Source organism: Phyllobates terribilis, unplaced genomic scaffold (genome assembly GCF_046119375.1).
Source record: "Phyllobates terribilis strain yellow unplaced genomic scaffold, ASM4611937v1 Scaffold_9__5_contigs__length_417890890, whole genome shotgun sequence".
Taxonomy (NCBI): Eukaryota; Metazoa; Chordata; class Amphibia; order Anura; family Dendrobatidae; genus Phyllobates; species Phyllobates terribilis.
The window spans coordinates 369653771-369671227 of NW_027362769.1; the positions used below are offsets into that span (position 1 = coordinate 369653771).

The following is a 17457-nucleotide window of genomic DNA, read 5'->3' on the forward strand; positions in this document are numbered from 1 at the left end:
GAATTAAAAAACTGGGTTATAAGTTCGCTATTCCATGAAAAATAATTTAACATATTTTTGTAGTTCAAGTCTCTAAGAAAGGGGTCCAAATCTTCTGTATAAGTCAGAGTTAAGTAATAAAATGTTGGCTTTTTGCAGCCACCACTAGAGGGAGTCTGTGAGAATACTGCATACAAAGCTCAAAAAACTCATATTATCATAGGGTTGGTATATAGAAAGGTGTGGAGTCACTTACAATCCTGCCCAATAATCCAGGCAAGCAATTAGGTCACATTCAAAGGTTCAAATGAAATTTCAAGCTCTAGATTTTTACTATAATTGACGTTAATTTTTGGCTGGAAATTCTAGAGAATCTAAAATTCTCTGTTCCATCGAGTTTGTCTAGAAGCTACACAAGTTTCAATGGGGAGGGGGGAAAAAAGGGGTAAAGATCTAATGTTGTATTTTTGTGTTTTCTTCCCTGAGATGGGATCTGTCGCTCTCCTAGAGAGGGCCACCATTCTGAGTTTTGTTATGGGGGCCCTGACTGTGCAAACCTCCGAACTTTCCATGTTGCTGTATGTCAGACGATTCTTCCCTACAAAGACAAAACAGCGGTGTAATGTGAAGTCATCTGTACCGAGGAGCTAGACTAAGCTGACATTTACAAAGGAGATAGTCACTTTTCTGACATTTGTGCACAATTGGGGAGTAATATCAGTATATATACAGTCAGAAAGGTCAGACGTCAAGGTATCCCATTACCAGAGTCCATATTAGCAGCACGGATTTTACAAAATCTCATACACACACTGCTGAAAAAAAAACATAACTTGACTTGTGGGGCAGGTGAGGTTAAACCTGCAGTAAATCTGCAGCAAAATCCACACCATTTGGTGCAGATTTTTTCCCCTGGAGAATTTCTGCTGCGGAAATTGTGCAGTCGGGAGAGGGGATCAGTCACTGCCGACCCCTCTGATGTCCTGTAAAAACAAAGGGATTAGGCATGTTGAAATCCAACAGCCCAATTATTCTGATACCCCCATGCGTATTTTGGCAGGTTGAAACGACAGTACACTGAGTATGGCCACCTTTAGGGTATGTACACACTGAGTTTTTGAGGAGTTTTTTGAGCAGAAACTAAGTGGAATCTCTCCAAATCCTCAAGAACAAAAAAACTACGCAAAAACTTGGTTTCCACTCAATGGCTATGTATGATCCTGAGTTTTATTCACAAAACTGTCTTAGGAAAAAAACTCTTGTTTTTTCGTTTAGCTCTTTCCGATAACAAGCTTTTTGCTGAGTTTTTGGAGCAGTAACTGAGTGGGAACTCAACATTTTTGAGTAGTTTTGCATTTTGAAGAGGATTTGGAGAGTTTCCATTCAATCTTTGCTCCTAGACCCCCCCTAAAAAAAAACTGTGTGTATGTAAACACTGCGTCTTTATGCTGAGATTTTGGAGGGGAAATTGAGCAGAAAATCCAAAATATTGTGCCATTTTGAGGAGAATTTGAAAAGTTTTCGCTCAATTTCTGCTACGAAAATTTCTCAAAAACCTCAGTGCTCACAAACCTTCAGGGTGTGTTTTAATATAGAGGTTTTTTTTGCAATGGAAACTTCAAGTTTTTGAGGAGGTTTTTGGATAAAACAGCAAAATAAAAAAAAACCTCTGTGTGAATACACCCTAATAATTAGTGATGATTCTAGGAAAGCTGGATGGTATCCATTATGTCACAAGGTTTTTACTTTGCTTTTCCAAATATGAGTGCCGGACCATCATGCAGGCTCGGTGAGAAATGCTCTTTAACCCTTTATTATCTAGTTTTACATCTGAAATCACATACAATAGATCTCAGCATCCCGCCATGTTAATATCACATCGTTAGGCGTTTGGATTATAGGGAAATAACTATTTTTATGTCTGGGAATTCAAGGGAAAAAGGGGAAACTGAGACATATGGGAGTCCTATGTTTACCGCCATAAAGTTATATGTTCTTATAGATGTTTGCCGACGACAAGGTCTGGAATTTCTACAGAGAGACAAGTGAGCCGCCGCTTGTGTGACATGTCTTGTGTGTTGGACTCTCAGCAGAGGACAAATATACAAAACTATCGTGTACACACAGACCCTCGTCCATGAAATAAACTGCAGGCAAATATTGGGGTCGTTTCCTGTAGCAACCAATCAGATTGCTTCTATCATTTTCTAATCTACTGTGAAAAGATGTAAGCTACAGTCTGATTGGTTGCCCCATGCTCTGTTTGTAGGGGAGAAATGGAAGCTGGGATCTAATTGGTTGCTATGGGCAACTGCCCCACTTGATCTAAATTTCAGGCTGGGCAATCAGCCAATATCTATATCCCGAGTGCCCCCTTCAAATTAATTAAGCCCCCAGAGTGCCATTTTTAGAAAACATTAAGACCCCATCGGTGCCATCTTTGTTACATTACAGAAAAATAAATGTTTTTTTTTTTGTTGTTGTTTTTTTTTTTACCAACATGCAACCATAAAATTAATCACTCCTTTGGGGGCTTCCATCTAAATCCTGTTTTTTTTCCGGGTATTCTGTTTGATCTCTTTTCCAGCGTAGAAGACCACCATAGAAAAGGGGACAAACAGAGCCTAAAGTTTATATAATTTCGATTCCCGTTGCCTCATTGAAGTCAATGGGCACACTTCCGGTTTTCAAGTGGACCCTTCGTATGGTCTACATGTGATTACATCAGTGGGGGTGTGTGTATATCTATATACACTGCTCAAAAAAATAAAGGGAACACTCAAATAACACATCCTAGATCTGAATGAATGAAATATTCTCATTGAATACTTTGTTCTGTACAAAGTTGAATGTGCTGACAACAAAATCACACAAAAATCATCAATGGAAATCAAATTTATTAACCAATAGAGGCCTGGATTTGGAGTCACCCCCAAAATTAAAGTGGAAAAACACACTACAGGCTGATCCAACTTTGATGTAATGTCCTTAAAACAAGTCAAAATGAATCTCAGTATTGTGTGTGGCCTCCACGTGCCTGTATGACCTCCCTACAATGCCTGGGCATGCTCCTGATGAGGCTGAGTATTGTGTGTGGCCTCCACGTGCCTGTATGACCTCCCTACAACGCCTGGGCATGCTCCTGATGAGGTTGCGGATGGTCTCCTGTGGGATCTCCTCCCAGACCTGGACTAAAGCATCCGCCAACTCCTGGACAGTCTGTGGTGTAACGTGACGTTGGTGGATGGAGCAAGACATGATGTCCCAGATGTGCTCAATCGGATTCAGGTTTGGGGAACGGGCGGGCCAGTCCATAGCTTCAATGCCTTCATCTTGCAGGAACTGCTGACACACTCCAGCCACATGAGGTCTGGCATTGTCCTGCATTAGGAGGAACCCAGGGCCAACCGCACCAGCATATGGTCTCACAAGGGGTCTGAGGATCTCATCTCAGTACCTAATGGCAGTCAGGCCACCTCTGGCGAGCACATGGAGGGCTGTGCGGCCCTCCAAAGATATGCCACCCCACACCATTACTGACCCACTGCCAAACCGGTCATGCTGAAGGATGTTGAAGGCAGCAGATCCCTCTCCACGGCATCTCCAGACTCTGTCACGTCTGTCACATGTGCTCAGTGTGAACCTGCTTTCATCTGTGAAGAGCACAGGGCGCCAGTGGCGACTTTGCCAGTCCTGGTGTTCTGTGGCAAATGCCAAGCGTCCTGCACGGTGTTGGGCTGTGAGCACAACCCCCATCTGTGGACGTCGGGCCCTCATACCACCCTCATGGAGTCGGTTTCTAACCGTTTGTGCAGGCACATGCACATTTGTGGCCTGCTGGGAGTCATTTTGCAGGGCTCTGGCAGTGCTGCTCCTGTTCCTCCTTGCACAAAGGCGGAGGTAGCGGTCCTGCTGCTGGGTTGTTGCCCTCCTATGGCCCCCTCCACGTCTCCTGGTGTAATGGCCTGTCTCCTGGTAGCGCCTAGAGCCTCTGGACACTACGCTGACAGACACAGCAAACCTTCTTGCCACAGCTCGCATTGATGTGCCATCCTGGATGAGCTGCACTACCCGAGCAACTTCTGTGGGTTGTAGAGTCCGTCTCATGCTACCTTGAGTGTGAAAGCACAACCAACATTCAAAAGTGACCAAAACATCAGCCAGAAAGCATTGGTACTGAGATGTCGTCTGTGGTCCCCACCTGCAGAACCACTCCTTTATTGAGGATGTCTTGATATTTGCCAATAATTTCCATCTATTGTCTATTCCATTTGCACAACAGCATGTGAAATTGATTGTCAATCAGTGTCAATCAGAAGTTTGACTTACTTGGAGTTATATTCTGTTGTTTAAGTGTTCCCTTTATTTTTTTGAGCAGTGTGTATGTATGTATGTATATATACTGTGTGTGTGTGTGTGTGTGTGTGTGTGTGTGTGTGTGTGTGTGTGTGTGTGTGTGTGTTTATACACTGCTCAAAAAAATAAAGGGAACACTTAAACAACAGAATATAGCCCAAAAGTGGCATGTTAGGCAGAGTAGTTACCCATCAGGGGGAGGTTACCTTGCCGTGGTTGATGGGCACACATGAATTGGCCAATTTATGCGCTAAAAACCTTCATTGTTTGTAAGTACTTGTTGCTAAGCTAAACAGTTTAGATCTAATATTTTCATTATTTTCATTGTTAAGACGTATCTTGGCCATATGGAGTGCTGCTGCATTCTTTTGATATATATATATATATATATATATATATATATATATATATATATATATATATATATATATATAATATATATATATATACTAGATGGTGGCCCGATTCTAACGCATCGGGTATTCTAGAATATGTATGTGGCCGACCGGGCGCGACTAATCAGCGAAGCAGTGTTTAAATGGGTTGTGCACTACTTTAAATTAACCCCCCAATGTATCCCCCCGGGGCCCCTTATGAATTTTGTAATTACGTCATGTTGTCAATACTGCTTGAGACAACATCGCTGACCACGCACAGCCAGCACATAATTCCCCCGGCTGCAGCCGGCTCTTGCTTCCGCAGCGGTGTTTTAAATTTCGCGTCAATATCGCTGATTGGTCGCGGCCGCGACCAATCAGCGAACCGTGTTAATGAGGACCGGGGAGCGGCGCTGCCTGTGCGGGTACTTCCGCTGCGAGCAGCCTGGAGATGACCGGCTAGCACCGGTCAACTCCCGGCTGCATCGCCGCTGACCTCCATGTGGCTACCGTCGGGAGATCAGCGGCTAGGGCCACTGATCTCCCGACGGCAAGTGTGAAGGGAGGACAGGGGAGCGGCGCTGCCTAGACCACCGGTCGGGGTACTTCTGCTGCCAGCAGCCGGGGAAATGACCGGCTAGTGCTGGTTATCTCCTGGCTGCATCGCCGCTGACCTCCGTGCGGCAGATGAGCCGCTAACGGCCGCCATCTTGTTCTGAAATCCCGCGTCGCTGATTGGCAGCGGCCGGACCAATCAGCGACGCAGGATTTCCTGGACGGACAGACAGACGGGATAAGCTGATTATATAGTAGATACATACATGTGTGTACACAAATACAAAAACCTGAAGGTGTGCTGCCATCATTTTTTGGGATTGTTGAGAGGATTGGTCTGTGCACATATATATGTATATATAATATTTTATAGAGCAGGAAATAGTATATGTGACAACAGTTGCATAAAAAAAACAGAGGAGACCTTTTTTCTTTCTTCTTTTATTGATGTCATTCTCCTCTTCTCACAGTTTGTTTTCATCCCCCTCACGTGATTCCTCCTGCGTTATTCGCTCGGACATCCATGTTCTCGTCCCTTTTTCCTCCCCTCTCTCACGGCCCCCACTATACATGAGATATTTCCAGAGATAAATCTCTCCCCGAATGTTTGACAAGAGAGAAAGCGAGATGTGTGAGAGAATTCCTTCTGGGACCAAAAAAAAGGGGTCTCTTTAAAAAAATAAATAAATAAAAAATGGCCGACTGCCTCAGTGTCGCTTCCTATTCGCTAACAGTAGACGGATTCGCCCTCGGTTTTGACGCGCACGTTCACAGCGACACAAATGTAACCACAGGCTGCACTTTCCAGCCGCTAGGCCTCAGAATACTGCTAACCACGTCTCCATGGCGACCTGTAACGAGCCCCATACTTCTTCTGTGGGATCGGCCTATTTGTTTAATTTACATGGTGTTTGTTTATCAGCCGCTTCATCCGCATTTAGGGTTTTATAGGGATAAATGGCCTAACGTCAGCGATGGAGAATTTCGTTCAGAATTATTTTTTTTTCCTGAATACATTGCTCTTTTTTATTGCTCATCTCTCTGAGAGAAAGTCGCTTAAAGTGTTAAGGGATTTCCTGATGGGGAGGATTTTTAATCATTTCAGTCGCTGGCGAGTCGACGTAACGTGGGTGAGCAGTAGGACTGACTTCCCACGGGCCTGGATATATATTTTTTTTTTCTAGGGGAAGATTTCCCAGCCCTGGGGGGCAGAAGAAAGGAGAAAGAGGGAGGTATTTAGAGCAGAGGTAGAGGATGGGGACCTGGGAGAGAGGTCTGTACGGGATGACGTTAGGATGGAGGGGACGCCCGGCAGGAAACGGCCGGGAAGGGCTACCCCTTTCTCCTCTATAGGGGGGAAAACCATAGGATCCCCTCCTAGCGGCTGTCTGTGAGACCCCACCAGAGCGCCCTGTCCCTGCATCCCCTCCGGACTCATTGACCTCACTTCATGGCTGTAATAAGGCTCAGCTAAAATCTGATTCCCACAAAAACTGAGGCTTGTCTCCTCTACGTGACCCGACCGAGCGTCCTAAGGCTACACTCGTCACCCCTAGCTTAGCCCAATAGGTGAGAACCAAATTAGTGCACTCTATAAAATACCATTTAGGGTCTTTCTTTTGAGTTATTTTGGCATTTTTTGTTGTTGGGACGCTCCTTTAATGCATTATTCTAGTGTCGTAACGGATGCAACAATAGCAATTAGGTGCAATCAAACTTTTTTTAAACAAAATTTTACATCGTTTGATCAATTTTCTAAAGCTTCAATACTTCTGTCAGCAATGCCTAGTAGAAGTACATAGATGGCAGAACAGGGAGCCTCCCAGTGTCACATCGGCACCCCGCTTTATAGGGGTAATCATTGGGGTGGTACCTCCTACTGTAAACCACTTGGGTGCCTCTGTCTGTATTGACTGCAGAAACTTAGGGGAAAAACAGTCAGGATCCAGTGTCCCTCTGATTCTGGCTTTTTTTAGAACAGACGTCTTCTTCACCCCTCATAAGACACACCTGATAATTGCCATATTTTGATAAAAAAAAAGTTGCCACAAATATACTCTAGTTACCTTCCTTGGGGTGAATTTATATGCACCTGAAACTTTGGTGCAATTTTTGTGACATTTTAGCAGAATATGACTTTTTTTTGCTCTGAAAAAGAACTGCGAAACAGGTTAAAGACCAAAATAAAAAGCATTTTTTATTTTGCACAAAATTCATGAATGCTGTGCCCCATTTTGATAAATTTGGCGAAAGAAAGAAAGGAAAAAATTGCAGCGTGCACGATTTGCCTCCGATAATCGGATGACCCATATATGTCTATGGGTCTGTGGGAAGTATCGGACTGCACTCTGATGGCATTCGAGTGCAGTCCAATTTTCAGACTGATGGAGAAACTTTTATTTTCTCTCCACCTCCGAGAAATTCGGATCATACTCCGATCAACCTCTGATCAGTGCAGTGGATTTTCAGCAAGCAAATACACTCCATAAATGATAGAATTTTTTTTTTTTTTTTTTTTTTAGAAAAGTGGAAAGTAGTAGGATGCAAAATTGAAAAAGTTAAAAAATTACTTCCTGCAACTGTGGCTTGCACAAAACACTTGCAACTTTTTAGGCCTAATGTACAAGCATTGATCAACTTTCTTCCGTAGTGCAGGAAAAAGTTAACCAATCAAATTCCAGTTCCCCAAAAGTTTTTCAGATTGTGAAGTAAAAACGGAGATCTGATTGGTCGGCCAGGGTAGTTTGTACAAAGTCTCTTCTTCTGGATTAGATCCCGCTTAGTCATCAGCTCGTTGCCTTTTACTGCCAAAAGTAAAAGATAATGAGCTGACAGAGGAAGCAGTGTTGTAACCGCTGGCTACTTTTGTCAGATTTTGTAGTAATACTGATAACATTTCTGAGGCCTGTTTTCTATCCAATGAAAATTAAATTTGGGAGATGTTCATCCATGGCGGCAGAGATTTTTCGGAACCCTTTGCAGGATGCTATATGTAGGGAGTGCGTTACTCCCTCATCCGAAATTATCTTTGTCCACGAGCCAAAATGACATCCAGATCCATTCAAACCATATATAATTATTATTACTGCGTCCAATACTAGTCCAATACTAGTTCGGCGTATCACCTCTGCCCCCTGGTGTTTAGTTCATGTAAGTGCAAGGCTGGATTGGGGGACGATCATATTTCGGTTTAAAGGGAAGCTGAGGGGATCTACCCATGCAGGACTGAAGGGCATCACGGCCTGTGTAACCAAATGTCTTTTCTTTCCACAGACTCCTTATCCCTCTCTATGATGTAGACACCAGCCTCCTTATTCTGGCCGCACAGGTAAAAATGTCCGCCTCACCCTCAACGGCAAATAAACAAACTTCTCCTAATGTTACCACTGATCTTGATCAGGCGGATCATAGAGCGTCATACTGATGGGATCCTAATGGATCATCTGTGATCGGCAAGGGAACCTGGCTGTAGAGTGTTCAGTTTCTCTGCAGCGCCGCCACAGAAGGGGGAGAGAATTACATAATTCCAATTACATCAAAAGGTTGAGAAAAATGTCTGTTCCTCCAGAATTAAAAATCTCATGAAAATCTATAAATATATGTATATGCTTTTCCTCCACATGTTACAGCAGTCTGTCCATTACTATTTGCAGGGTGAAGGCACGGTGTACTGCATGGAGGTCGGCACAGAACCACACTCTCTTGCACAACGTAAGGAAACTTTTAATATATATCATTTTTTATTTTTTTTTTACAATTCTAGTGCAGTGCATTACTATAAGTCACCTGTCTGTATCTCGCAGTGTCACAGTGCGTCACAGAGCAGCAGTCTCGCGGCCTGGCTTTGGCTCCCAAGCTGTGCCTTGATGTCATGGGCTCTGAAGTCCTACGTCTCCTCCAGCTGACGGACAGATTCATCATTCCTATCAGTTATACAGTCCCACGCAAGGTACCGTAGAGATCTGTTACATGAGCCTCTATCGATTCACAGGCTGATTGCAGGATCCATTTCCTTCGTCAAGTATCCGACTTCTGGTCATCACTTATTCTCAAAGGCCCCCATACACATTAGACTAAAGTCAGCCGAACCCAGATCATCCTACACCTATGTAAGGTGTACGGGGGCTTTATACTGATACCCATCGTATATTGTATAATATGCCTTCACTCTGTGATTGAGAATGCGGTTGAAATCTTACACTTTGGTCACAGTTACATTGATTTCTAACAATCAAATTTGTGCATTTTGATATCAGTTGGATGTACTGATAATTATCTAGTTTAAAGTAATTGTCCACTATTTTAAAGGGACTCTGTCAGCACAAAATGACTGTTCTAACCAAGCACGGGCACTCGGTGCACCCTTGCAGTGGCCGAGCAGTTCAGTGCACCTTCCCATCTACTTGTTTTCCATCTATCTCCACACTCCTCTACCTTCACTGACAGCTCTGGCTTTACAGGAGCAAAAGAAAGGTGTAGATAGATGTAAAACAAGTAGTTGGGAAGCTACACTGATCTGTTTGGCCACACCAAGGGTGCACCGAGCGCCTGTGCTCGGTTTGAACAGTCATTCTATTCTGACAGACTCCCATGGTGGTGCAAAAGTAATAATATAAACTCTATATATATATATATATATATATATACATACATACATACATACATACATACATACATACATACATACATACAGTGAAGGAAATAATTATTTGATCCCTTGCTGTTTTTGTAAGTTTGCTCACTGACAAAGACTTGAATAGTCTATAATTTTAAGGGTAGGTTAATTTTAGCATTCAGAGATAGGATATCCAAAAAAAAATCAAGAAAATCACATTGTATAAATTAGATAAATTTATTTGCATTTTGCAGTGAGAAATAAGTATTTGATCCCCTACAAACCATTATGAGTTCTGGCTCCTACAGACCAGTTAGACGCTCCTAATCAACTCGTTACCTGCATTAAAGACAGCTGTCTTACATAGTCACCTGTATAATAGACTCCTGTCCACAGACTCAGTCAGTCAGACTCTAACCTCTACAACATGGGCAAGACCAAAGAGCTTTCTAAGGATGTCAGGGACAAGATCATAGACCTGCACAAAGCTGAAAAGGGCTACAAAACCATAAGTAAGACGCTGGGTGAGAAGGAGACAACCGTTGGTGCAATAGTAAGAAAATGGAAGAAATACAAAATGACTGTCAATCGACATCGATCTGGGGCACCATGCAAAATCTCACCTCGTGGGGTATCCTTGATCATGAGGAAGGTGAGAGATCAGCCTAAAACTACACGGGGGGAACTTGTTAATGATCTCCAGGCAGCTGGGACCACAATCACCAAGAAAACCATTGGTAACACATTACGCCTTAAAGGTTTAAAATCCTGCAGAGCCCGCAAGGTTCCCCTGCTCAAGAAGGCACATGTGCAGGCCCGTCTGAAGTTTGCCAATGAACACCTGGATGATTCTGTGAGTTATTGGGAGAAGGTGCTGTGGTCAGATGAGACAAAAATTGAGTTCTTTGGCATTAACTCAACTCGCTGTGTTTGAAGGAAGAGAAATGCCTATGACCCAAAGAACACCATCCCCACTGGCAAGCATGGAGGTGGAAACATTATGTTTTGGGGGTGTTTCTCTGCTAAAGGCACAGGACTATTTTACCGCATCAGTGGGAGAATGGATGAAGCCATGTACCGTAAAATACTGAGTGACAACCTCCTTCCCTCCGCCAGGATATTAAAAATGGGTCGTGGCTGGGTCTTCCAGCAAGACAATGACCCAAAACATACAGCCAAGGCAACAAAGGAGTGGCTCAAAAAGAAGCACAGTAAGGTCATGGAGTGGCCTAGCCAGTCTCCAGACCTTAATCCCATAGAAAACTTATGGAGGGAGTTGAAGCTCCGAATTGCCAAGCGACAGCCTCAAAATCTTAATGATTTAGAGATGATCTGCAAAGAGGAGTGGACCAAAACTCCTCCTGACATGTGCGCAAACCTCATCATCAACTACAAGAAACGTCTGGCAAACAACACTTAATACTTGGTGGCAAAACCCTTGTTGGCAAGCACAGTAGTCAGAGGGATCAAATACTTATTTCTCACTGCAAAATGCAAAAAAAATTATCTACGGTAATTTATACAATGTGTTTTTCTTGATTTTTTTTTTTTTTGGGATATTCTATCTCTCAATGTTAAAATTAACCTGTCCTTAAAATTATAGACTGTTCATGTCTTTGTGAGTGGGCAAACTTACAAAAACAGCAAGGGATCAAATAATTATTTCCTTCAAAATATATATACTCACCTACAGGACCCACACCGCTCCTCCATACTTTGCAGTATGTCTCTTGGCTTCCTTTTTCTGCTGGCGCATCCAGTACGCTCCCTGCATCCAACCAGAGACTGACAGGTTGCAGCGGTCACTTTTCGTTACGAGACTCTTTCTTCTGGCTCAGACGAGATATGACCTCTGCAGCCCATCAGACCGGCGGGAACACACTATGGAGGAACATCGCGTGTCGGGCAGATGAGTATAATTATTTTTTTAATTTTTGCATCACCTTGGACCCATTAATAATCTCTTCTTTAAAGGGGTTGTCTGGGATTACAAAACTATATCTGACTTCTTCCAGAAACATGGCCACCCTTCTCTGATGTGTCTGATGAATTTCAGCTCAGACCCAGTAAAGTGAGTAACGCAATACCAGACACAACCCATAGACAAAAGTGGTGCCATTTCTGTAACAAGGCAGCCATGTTTTTCTAATCTGATACATATTCATTAAGTGGTCCAGCAGACCATCAGCAGAAAACTATACCTCTGTTCTCTATTTTGTCCTTACGGGTTCGGATTTTGTCTCTCACCAGCAAACAGGAGCGGAGTTTCCAAGTGACCTTTTTCCCGATACAGCGGGATGCACAGCGGCGCTCTCATCCCAGAGCTGGTGGGCTGGAGAGGACAAACAGGTGTGTGACGGCTTGTTGCATCTGATATTAATGGCGGCTGGGAACACAATGATACAGATATACTAACCGGTCATATGCAAGGTGCTTATATATAGGCTGATACATTGCAGGCTGATCGGCACTCGTATACTGCAGTAATGCAGCCAGCCATCATTTATGGTAATTGCCGAAAACCGTTTCGGCTACTGCACATCCCTGCGTGCCCCAGTGCCCGCCTTGGCTGCAATGTCTGACTGATGGCTGTAGCTGCAGTGTAATAGTGCAAAATGCTAAATTCCTGACAACAATGTCTACTGCATAGACTATTTTATCAGAAACACTATTTCCTGCCAGATCCTTTAGTTTCTGTATTTATAACTATATTTATGTAATGATTGCTCTCAGGTAGGAAAGGTCTCATTAAATCCAGCGAGAAGATCCCCTCCTACTTGTCTCCCCAACAAAGAGAAAGTGACCAACCGCCCAGAACCGAGCATTGCGTCTCCTGAGCAAAGTGTGAGTATCCATCCATCTCTATCTATGTATCCATCCATCCATCTCTATCTATGCATCCATCCATCTCTATCTATGTATCCATCCATCCATCTCTATCTATGTATCCATCCATCCATCTCTATCTATGTATCCATCCATCTCTATCTATGTATCCATCCATCCATCCATCTCTATCTATGTATCCATCCATCTCTATCTATGTATCCATCCATCCATCCATCTCTATCTATGTATCCATCCATCCATCCATCTCTATCTATGTATCCATCCATCCATCCATCTCTATCTATGTATCCATCCATCCATCCATCTCTATCTATGTATCCATCCATCCATCCATCTCTATCTATGTATCCATCCATCCATCCATCTCTATCTATGTATCTATCCATCTCTATCTATGTATCCATCCTTCTCTATCTATGTATCCATCCATCTCTATCCATCCATCTCTATCTATGTATCCATCCATCCATCCATCTCTATCTATGTATCCATCCATCCATCCATCTCTATCTATGTATCCATCCATCTCTATCTATGTATCCATCCATCTCTATCCATCCATCTCTATCTATGTATCCATCCATCTCTATCCATCCATCTCTATCTATGTATCCATCCATCTATCCATCCATCCATCTATCTATCATCTCTATCCATCCATCTCTATCTATCCATCCATCTCTATCTATCCATCCATCTCTATCTATCCATCCATCTCTATCTATCCATCCATCTCTATCTATCCATCCATCTCTATCTATCCATCCATCTCTATCTATCCATCCATCTCTATCCATGTATCTATCGATGTTCTCTATCCCATATCCACCTTGCAGTGTCCCTGAGCTTCGCATGGTCTGGCCATTCGGTAAATTTGACATCCACTCCTGAGAAGATTGTCAGCTGTCTTGATTGTTTTCCCACTTGTGAATAATCTTTCTCAATGTAAAATGATGGACTCCAAATTGTTTCTAAATGGCCTTATTATAACACTTCCAAGATCGTCAGGCAGCAATAATTACTTTTCTAAGATCATTGTTGATGCCTTTCCCCCTTGGCATTGTGTTAACTCACGCCTGTATGCTCCAGACCTACAAACTGTGAAAACTTCTGCTTTTATGTTGTGGGTCACACTTGCCGATGAACAATTAATCCAGGGCATTTGATTAGCAGCAACTAATACGGTTACTACTTACCCTTTTAATTCCTTTGGAAGCAGTAAGGGTGTACTTAATTTTTTACACACTGCTTTGGATTTTTTGGCCCAGTTTTTGGTAAATAAATATTGACGCAGCGTAAACTGTCGCCTCAGTCTACTGCGCTGTTCACTACCTTTATATATTCACAGTATACCGATGTATGTTAGGTTGCCTATTAATATACTTAGCGCCAACGTCCAGACCCTTTCTGGATTTAGCCGTTCATGCCATGGGAAAAAGACTTTTTTTGAAACTTAATATCAAAATAGTAAAGGATTTGTCTAAGCTTGGGCTTCAAGTCTATGTGACTGCCGACTTGGGAATCCTCACAGTGCGCACAGTGTATACTGTCAAGATTCTCTGGTGCCGGGAGCGGACAGTCATGTAGCCACAAGTATGCGATTTGCATACTTCCAGTCACATTCTGACTAGACTTGTCCAGCCTCACTCAATTCACTTGTACTGAACGAGGCCACACACGTCTAGTTGGCAGGTGACCGCATTTATGCAAATCACATACTTGCCCTCACAAACCCGCCCTCTTCCAGCTTCGGCAACGGAGAATCCTGACAGTGTGCACTGTGTGCGATGTGAGGATTCATAAGTCTGCGCTCACACAGAGTGCAAGCTTGAAGCCCAAATCTGGACAACCCCTTAAAGCCATCGCGTGAATGCAACTTTGTTTTTCCTAGGATGGAAGTGTCCTGTCTTCTCCGTCCAGCTCCGTCACCTCCCCCTCTAGCGGGATTGTGTCCAGTGCCAGCCAGCGCTCCTTGCAGAGCATTCTGGGTAAGTTTTGCTCACTCAGTCATGGAAAGTGAGACCACATGGTGATATTGTGCTGTTCGCACATCTCTGGAGCCACGAACAAAATCAAACAGTAGAGGATTAACCACTTACTCAGTGCCATGCAGATATTTTTGGGATTCTCTGCAGTCCAGGCCTCTAGGGGATAGCACTGCCCTTAGTTTGGGCAACATGAATCTAATGAAGGTTCCCTTTAATGTGATCTAGAAATAATTATTAATTCCATCGACTCTTGGTCTGATCCTCATAGGCCCCAGCTCACGACTCCGTCATACCCAGGGCGTTGTGCTCCACCGGGACAATCACATTACCAACCTGAAAGGTGTGAGCCAGAGTACGCCAGGAGAGAGCGACGGGTTCTGCGTGAATCACCAGCGACTAGCAGTCCCGCTGGCCGTTGCTGGGGGTCAGGTGGCTGTACTGGAGGTAAATTAATGACTTTAAAAAAGAAATGCCTTGTATGTGCCGTCATTTAACACCTCATGTCTTTATCGTGCTCAGAGCTCCATTTTTTATCTAATAATAAAATTCTCTTTACCTGAAGCCACCACTAGAGGGAGCTCTCTACACACTTTTTGAGTTTAGTGTAATGACTATATGCAGTGGGCTCATAAGCTCCCCCTAGTGGTGGATGCCGGCAGTCAGAATTTTATGATTTTACTGTATGTTTTCGCAGGGGATTTGAAGCCCAAACTGAGCACCAGCACTGTAAAGATATAAAAAAAACTAATAATAAGCACAAAATGTTGGGGCCTATTTGGTTCAATAAAGGAAATGGTGTTTAAGGGTGGTCCTGCCTCCCATGCTAAGCATCTACAAGGCTACAATCCTTCTGTTCTGCAAATGTAACCCTGGTTTGGAAGCACCGTCTTTGAAACTATCCCTAGTTTCTCCTTTCCTCCACACAGCTCCATAGTGAGGACTGAGGACCATAGAGTATATATGTCGTCTGTGTGATTTTACAGATATTATATGTCTCTTACAGCTGTCTCAGACGGGACGTCTCCCCGACACTCTGCCCACTGTCCAGAACTCTGTTCCTGTCACCGATCTCACTTGGGATCCATTCAACCCTAATCGACTGGTCACCGGTAGGACAATACTATTTCCTATGGTCTCATTGACCATAAATCAAGAAATTGTGGAGAACTGCAAACTCCATAATGCCACATTTTGGGACTATAATAAATAAATTTGGGTCCTTCAAAAAAAGTAATCAGTAGTTTAGTGATTGGAAATATAATTGTAGCATTTCATTAGACTCGCATTATTTCATATCTTTACATTTCAGGTGGGGAGGATGGACGGATACGGGTGTGGGAGATTCCACCGGATGGACTCAAAGAGGTCCTGACTGAACCTCAGAATATACTTGCTGGTAAGACGTTGCATATACTGAGAAGATCCAGTCTTACAGGCAATGTTTCTTGGGAAGAAGTATTTAAATGAGCTGTCCAGCAGAAGGAAAGGGGACTCTAGTCTAGTGCTACCTATATAATTTTGAAGAAAATTTTGTATGGGCAAAACAGGGATAGTTACATAAGTGAGATGAGGCAATAGGCCAGTGTAAATAAATTCTTTTTTATGCATCGCTTAAAACTGTGGGTATTGGGAATTAATTTAATTGTCCTGGGTAGTGCATTCCAAAGAATTGGCTCAGCACGTGAGAAGTCTTGGAGACAGGAGTGGGAGGTTCGGATTATTGAGGATGTCTTGGGTCATTAGCGGAATGGAGGGCACGGGTAGGGTGATAGAGATGAGGAAGGAGATGTAGGGCGGTGCTTAACCATGGAGCGCTTTGTGGGTGAGAGAAATATGTTTCTATTGGACTTTTAGCAGATGGGTAACCAGTGCAATGACTGGCACAGGGTAGAGGCATCGTTGTAACGATTGGAAAGGAATATGGTTCTGGATGCTGCATTCAGGACGGATTGGAGAGGGGAGAGTTTGGTTAGAGGGAGACAGATTAGTAGACAGTTGCAATAGTCGAGACGAGAATGAATAAGAGCAACAGTAAGAATTTTTGCAGCGTCAAAGATAAGAAAAGGTCAAATTCTAGAGCTGTTTTTGAGGTGTAGGTGACAAGAGCGAGTGAGTGAACGGATTTAGGGAATGAAGGAAAGATCTGAATCAAGTATGACCCCAAGACAGCGGGCATTTTGCTGGGGAGTAATGGTGGAGCCACACACTGGAATGGCAATATCGGGCACAGGTAGGTTAGTGGAGGGAGGAAACACAAGGATTTGAGTTTTTGACAGATTCAGTTTCAGATAGAGGGAGAACATAGTGTTCGAGACAGGGAAAAGACAATCACTGGTACTCTGTAGTAATGCAGGGGTGATGTCAGGAGAAGAGGTGTATAATTGGGTGTCATCAGCATAGAGATGATACTGGAAACCGAATCTACTGATGGTTTGTCCAGTAGGGGCAGTATACAAGGAGAAGATGAGGGGGTCTATGACTGAGCCTTGTGGAACCCCGACAGTAAGGGGATGAGGAGAGGAGGAGAAGCCGGCAAAAGATACCGTGAAGGAGCGGTCAGATAGGTAGGAGAACCAGGAGAGAACAGAGTCCTTGAGCCTGATAGTGCGGAGCATAGTGAGGAGGAGCTGGTGATCCACAGTGTCGAATGCTGCAGAGAGATCCAGGAGAATCAGCAGGGAGTAGTGACCATTAGATTTAGTTGTTAGTAGATCATTAGAGACTTTAGTGAGGGCAG

General features: G+C 43.5%; 1 protein-coding gene across 2 annotated transcripts in view; it reads left to right on the forward strand.

The window, feature by feature from the left end:
* Positions 1–17457, forward strand: part of PAM16 (presequence translocase associated motor 16) — a 138046-nt gene that overhangs the window by 82184 nt on the left and 38405 nt on the right. For both annotated transcript variants that reach the window (XM_073648244.1, XM_073648246.1), the window contains exons 10-18: positions 8541–8595; positions 8921–8978; positions 9071–9216; positions 12133–12231; positions 12616–12726; positions 14624–14720; positions 14989–15164; positions 15724–15829; positions 16030–16116. In XM_073648244.1, the coding sequence (XP_073504345.1) occupies positions 8541–8595; positions 8921–8978; positions 9071–9216; positions 12133–12231; positions 12616–12726; positions 14624–14720; positions 14989–15164; positions 15724–15829; positions 16030–16116 (935 nt within the window). The remainder of the gene's footprint in view (positions 1–8540; positions 8596–8920; positions 8979–9070; positions 9217–12132; positions 12232–12615; positions 12727–14623; positions 14721–14988; positions 15165–15723; positions 15830–16029; positions 16117–17457) is intronic.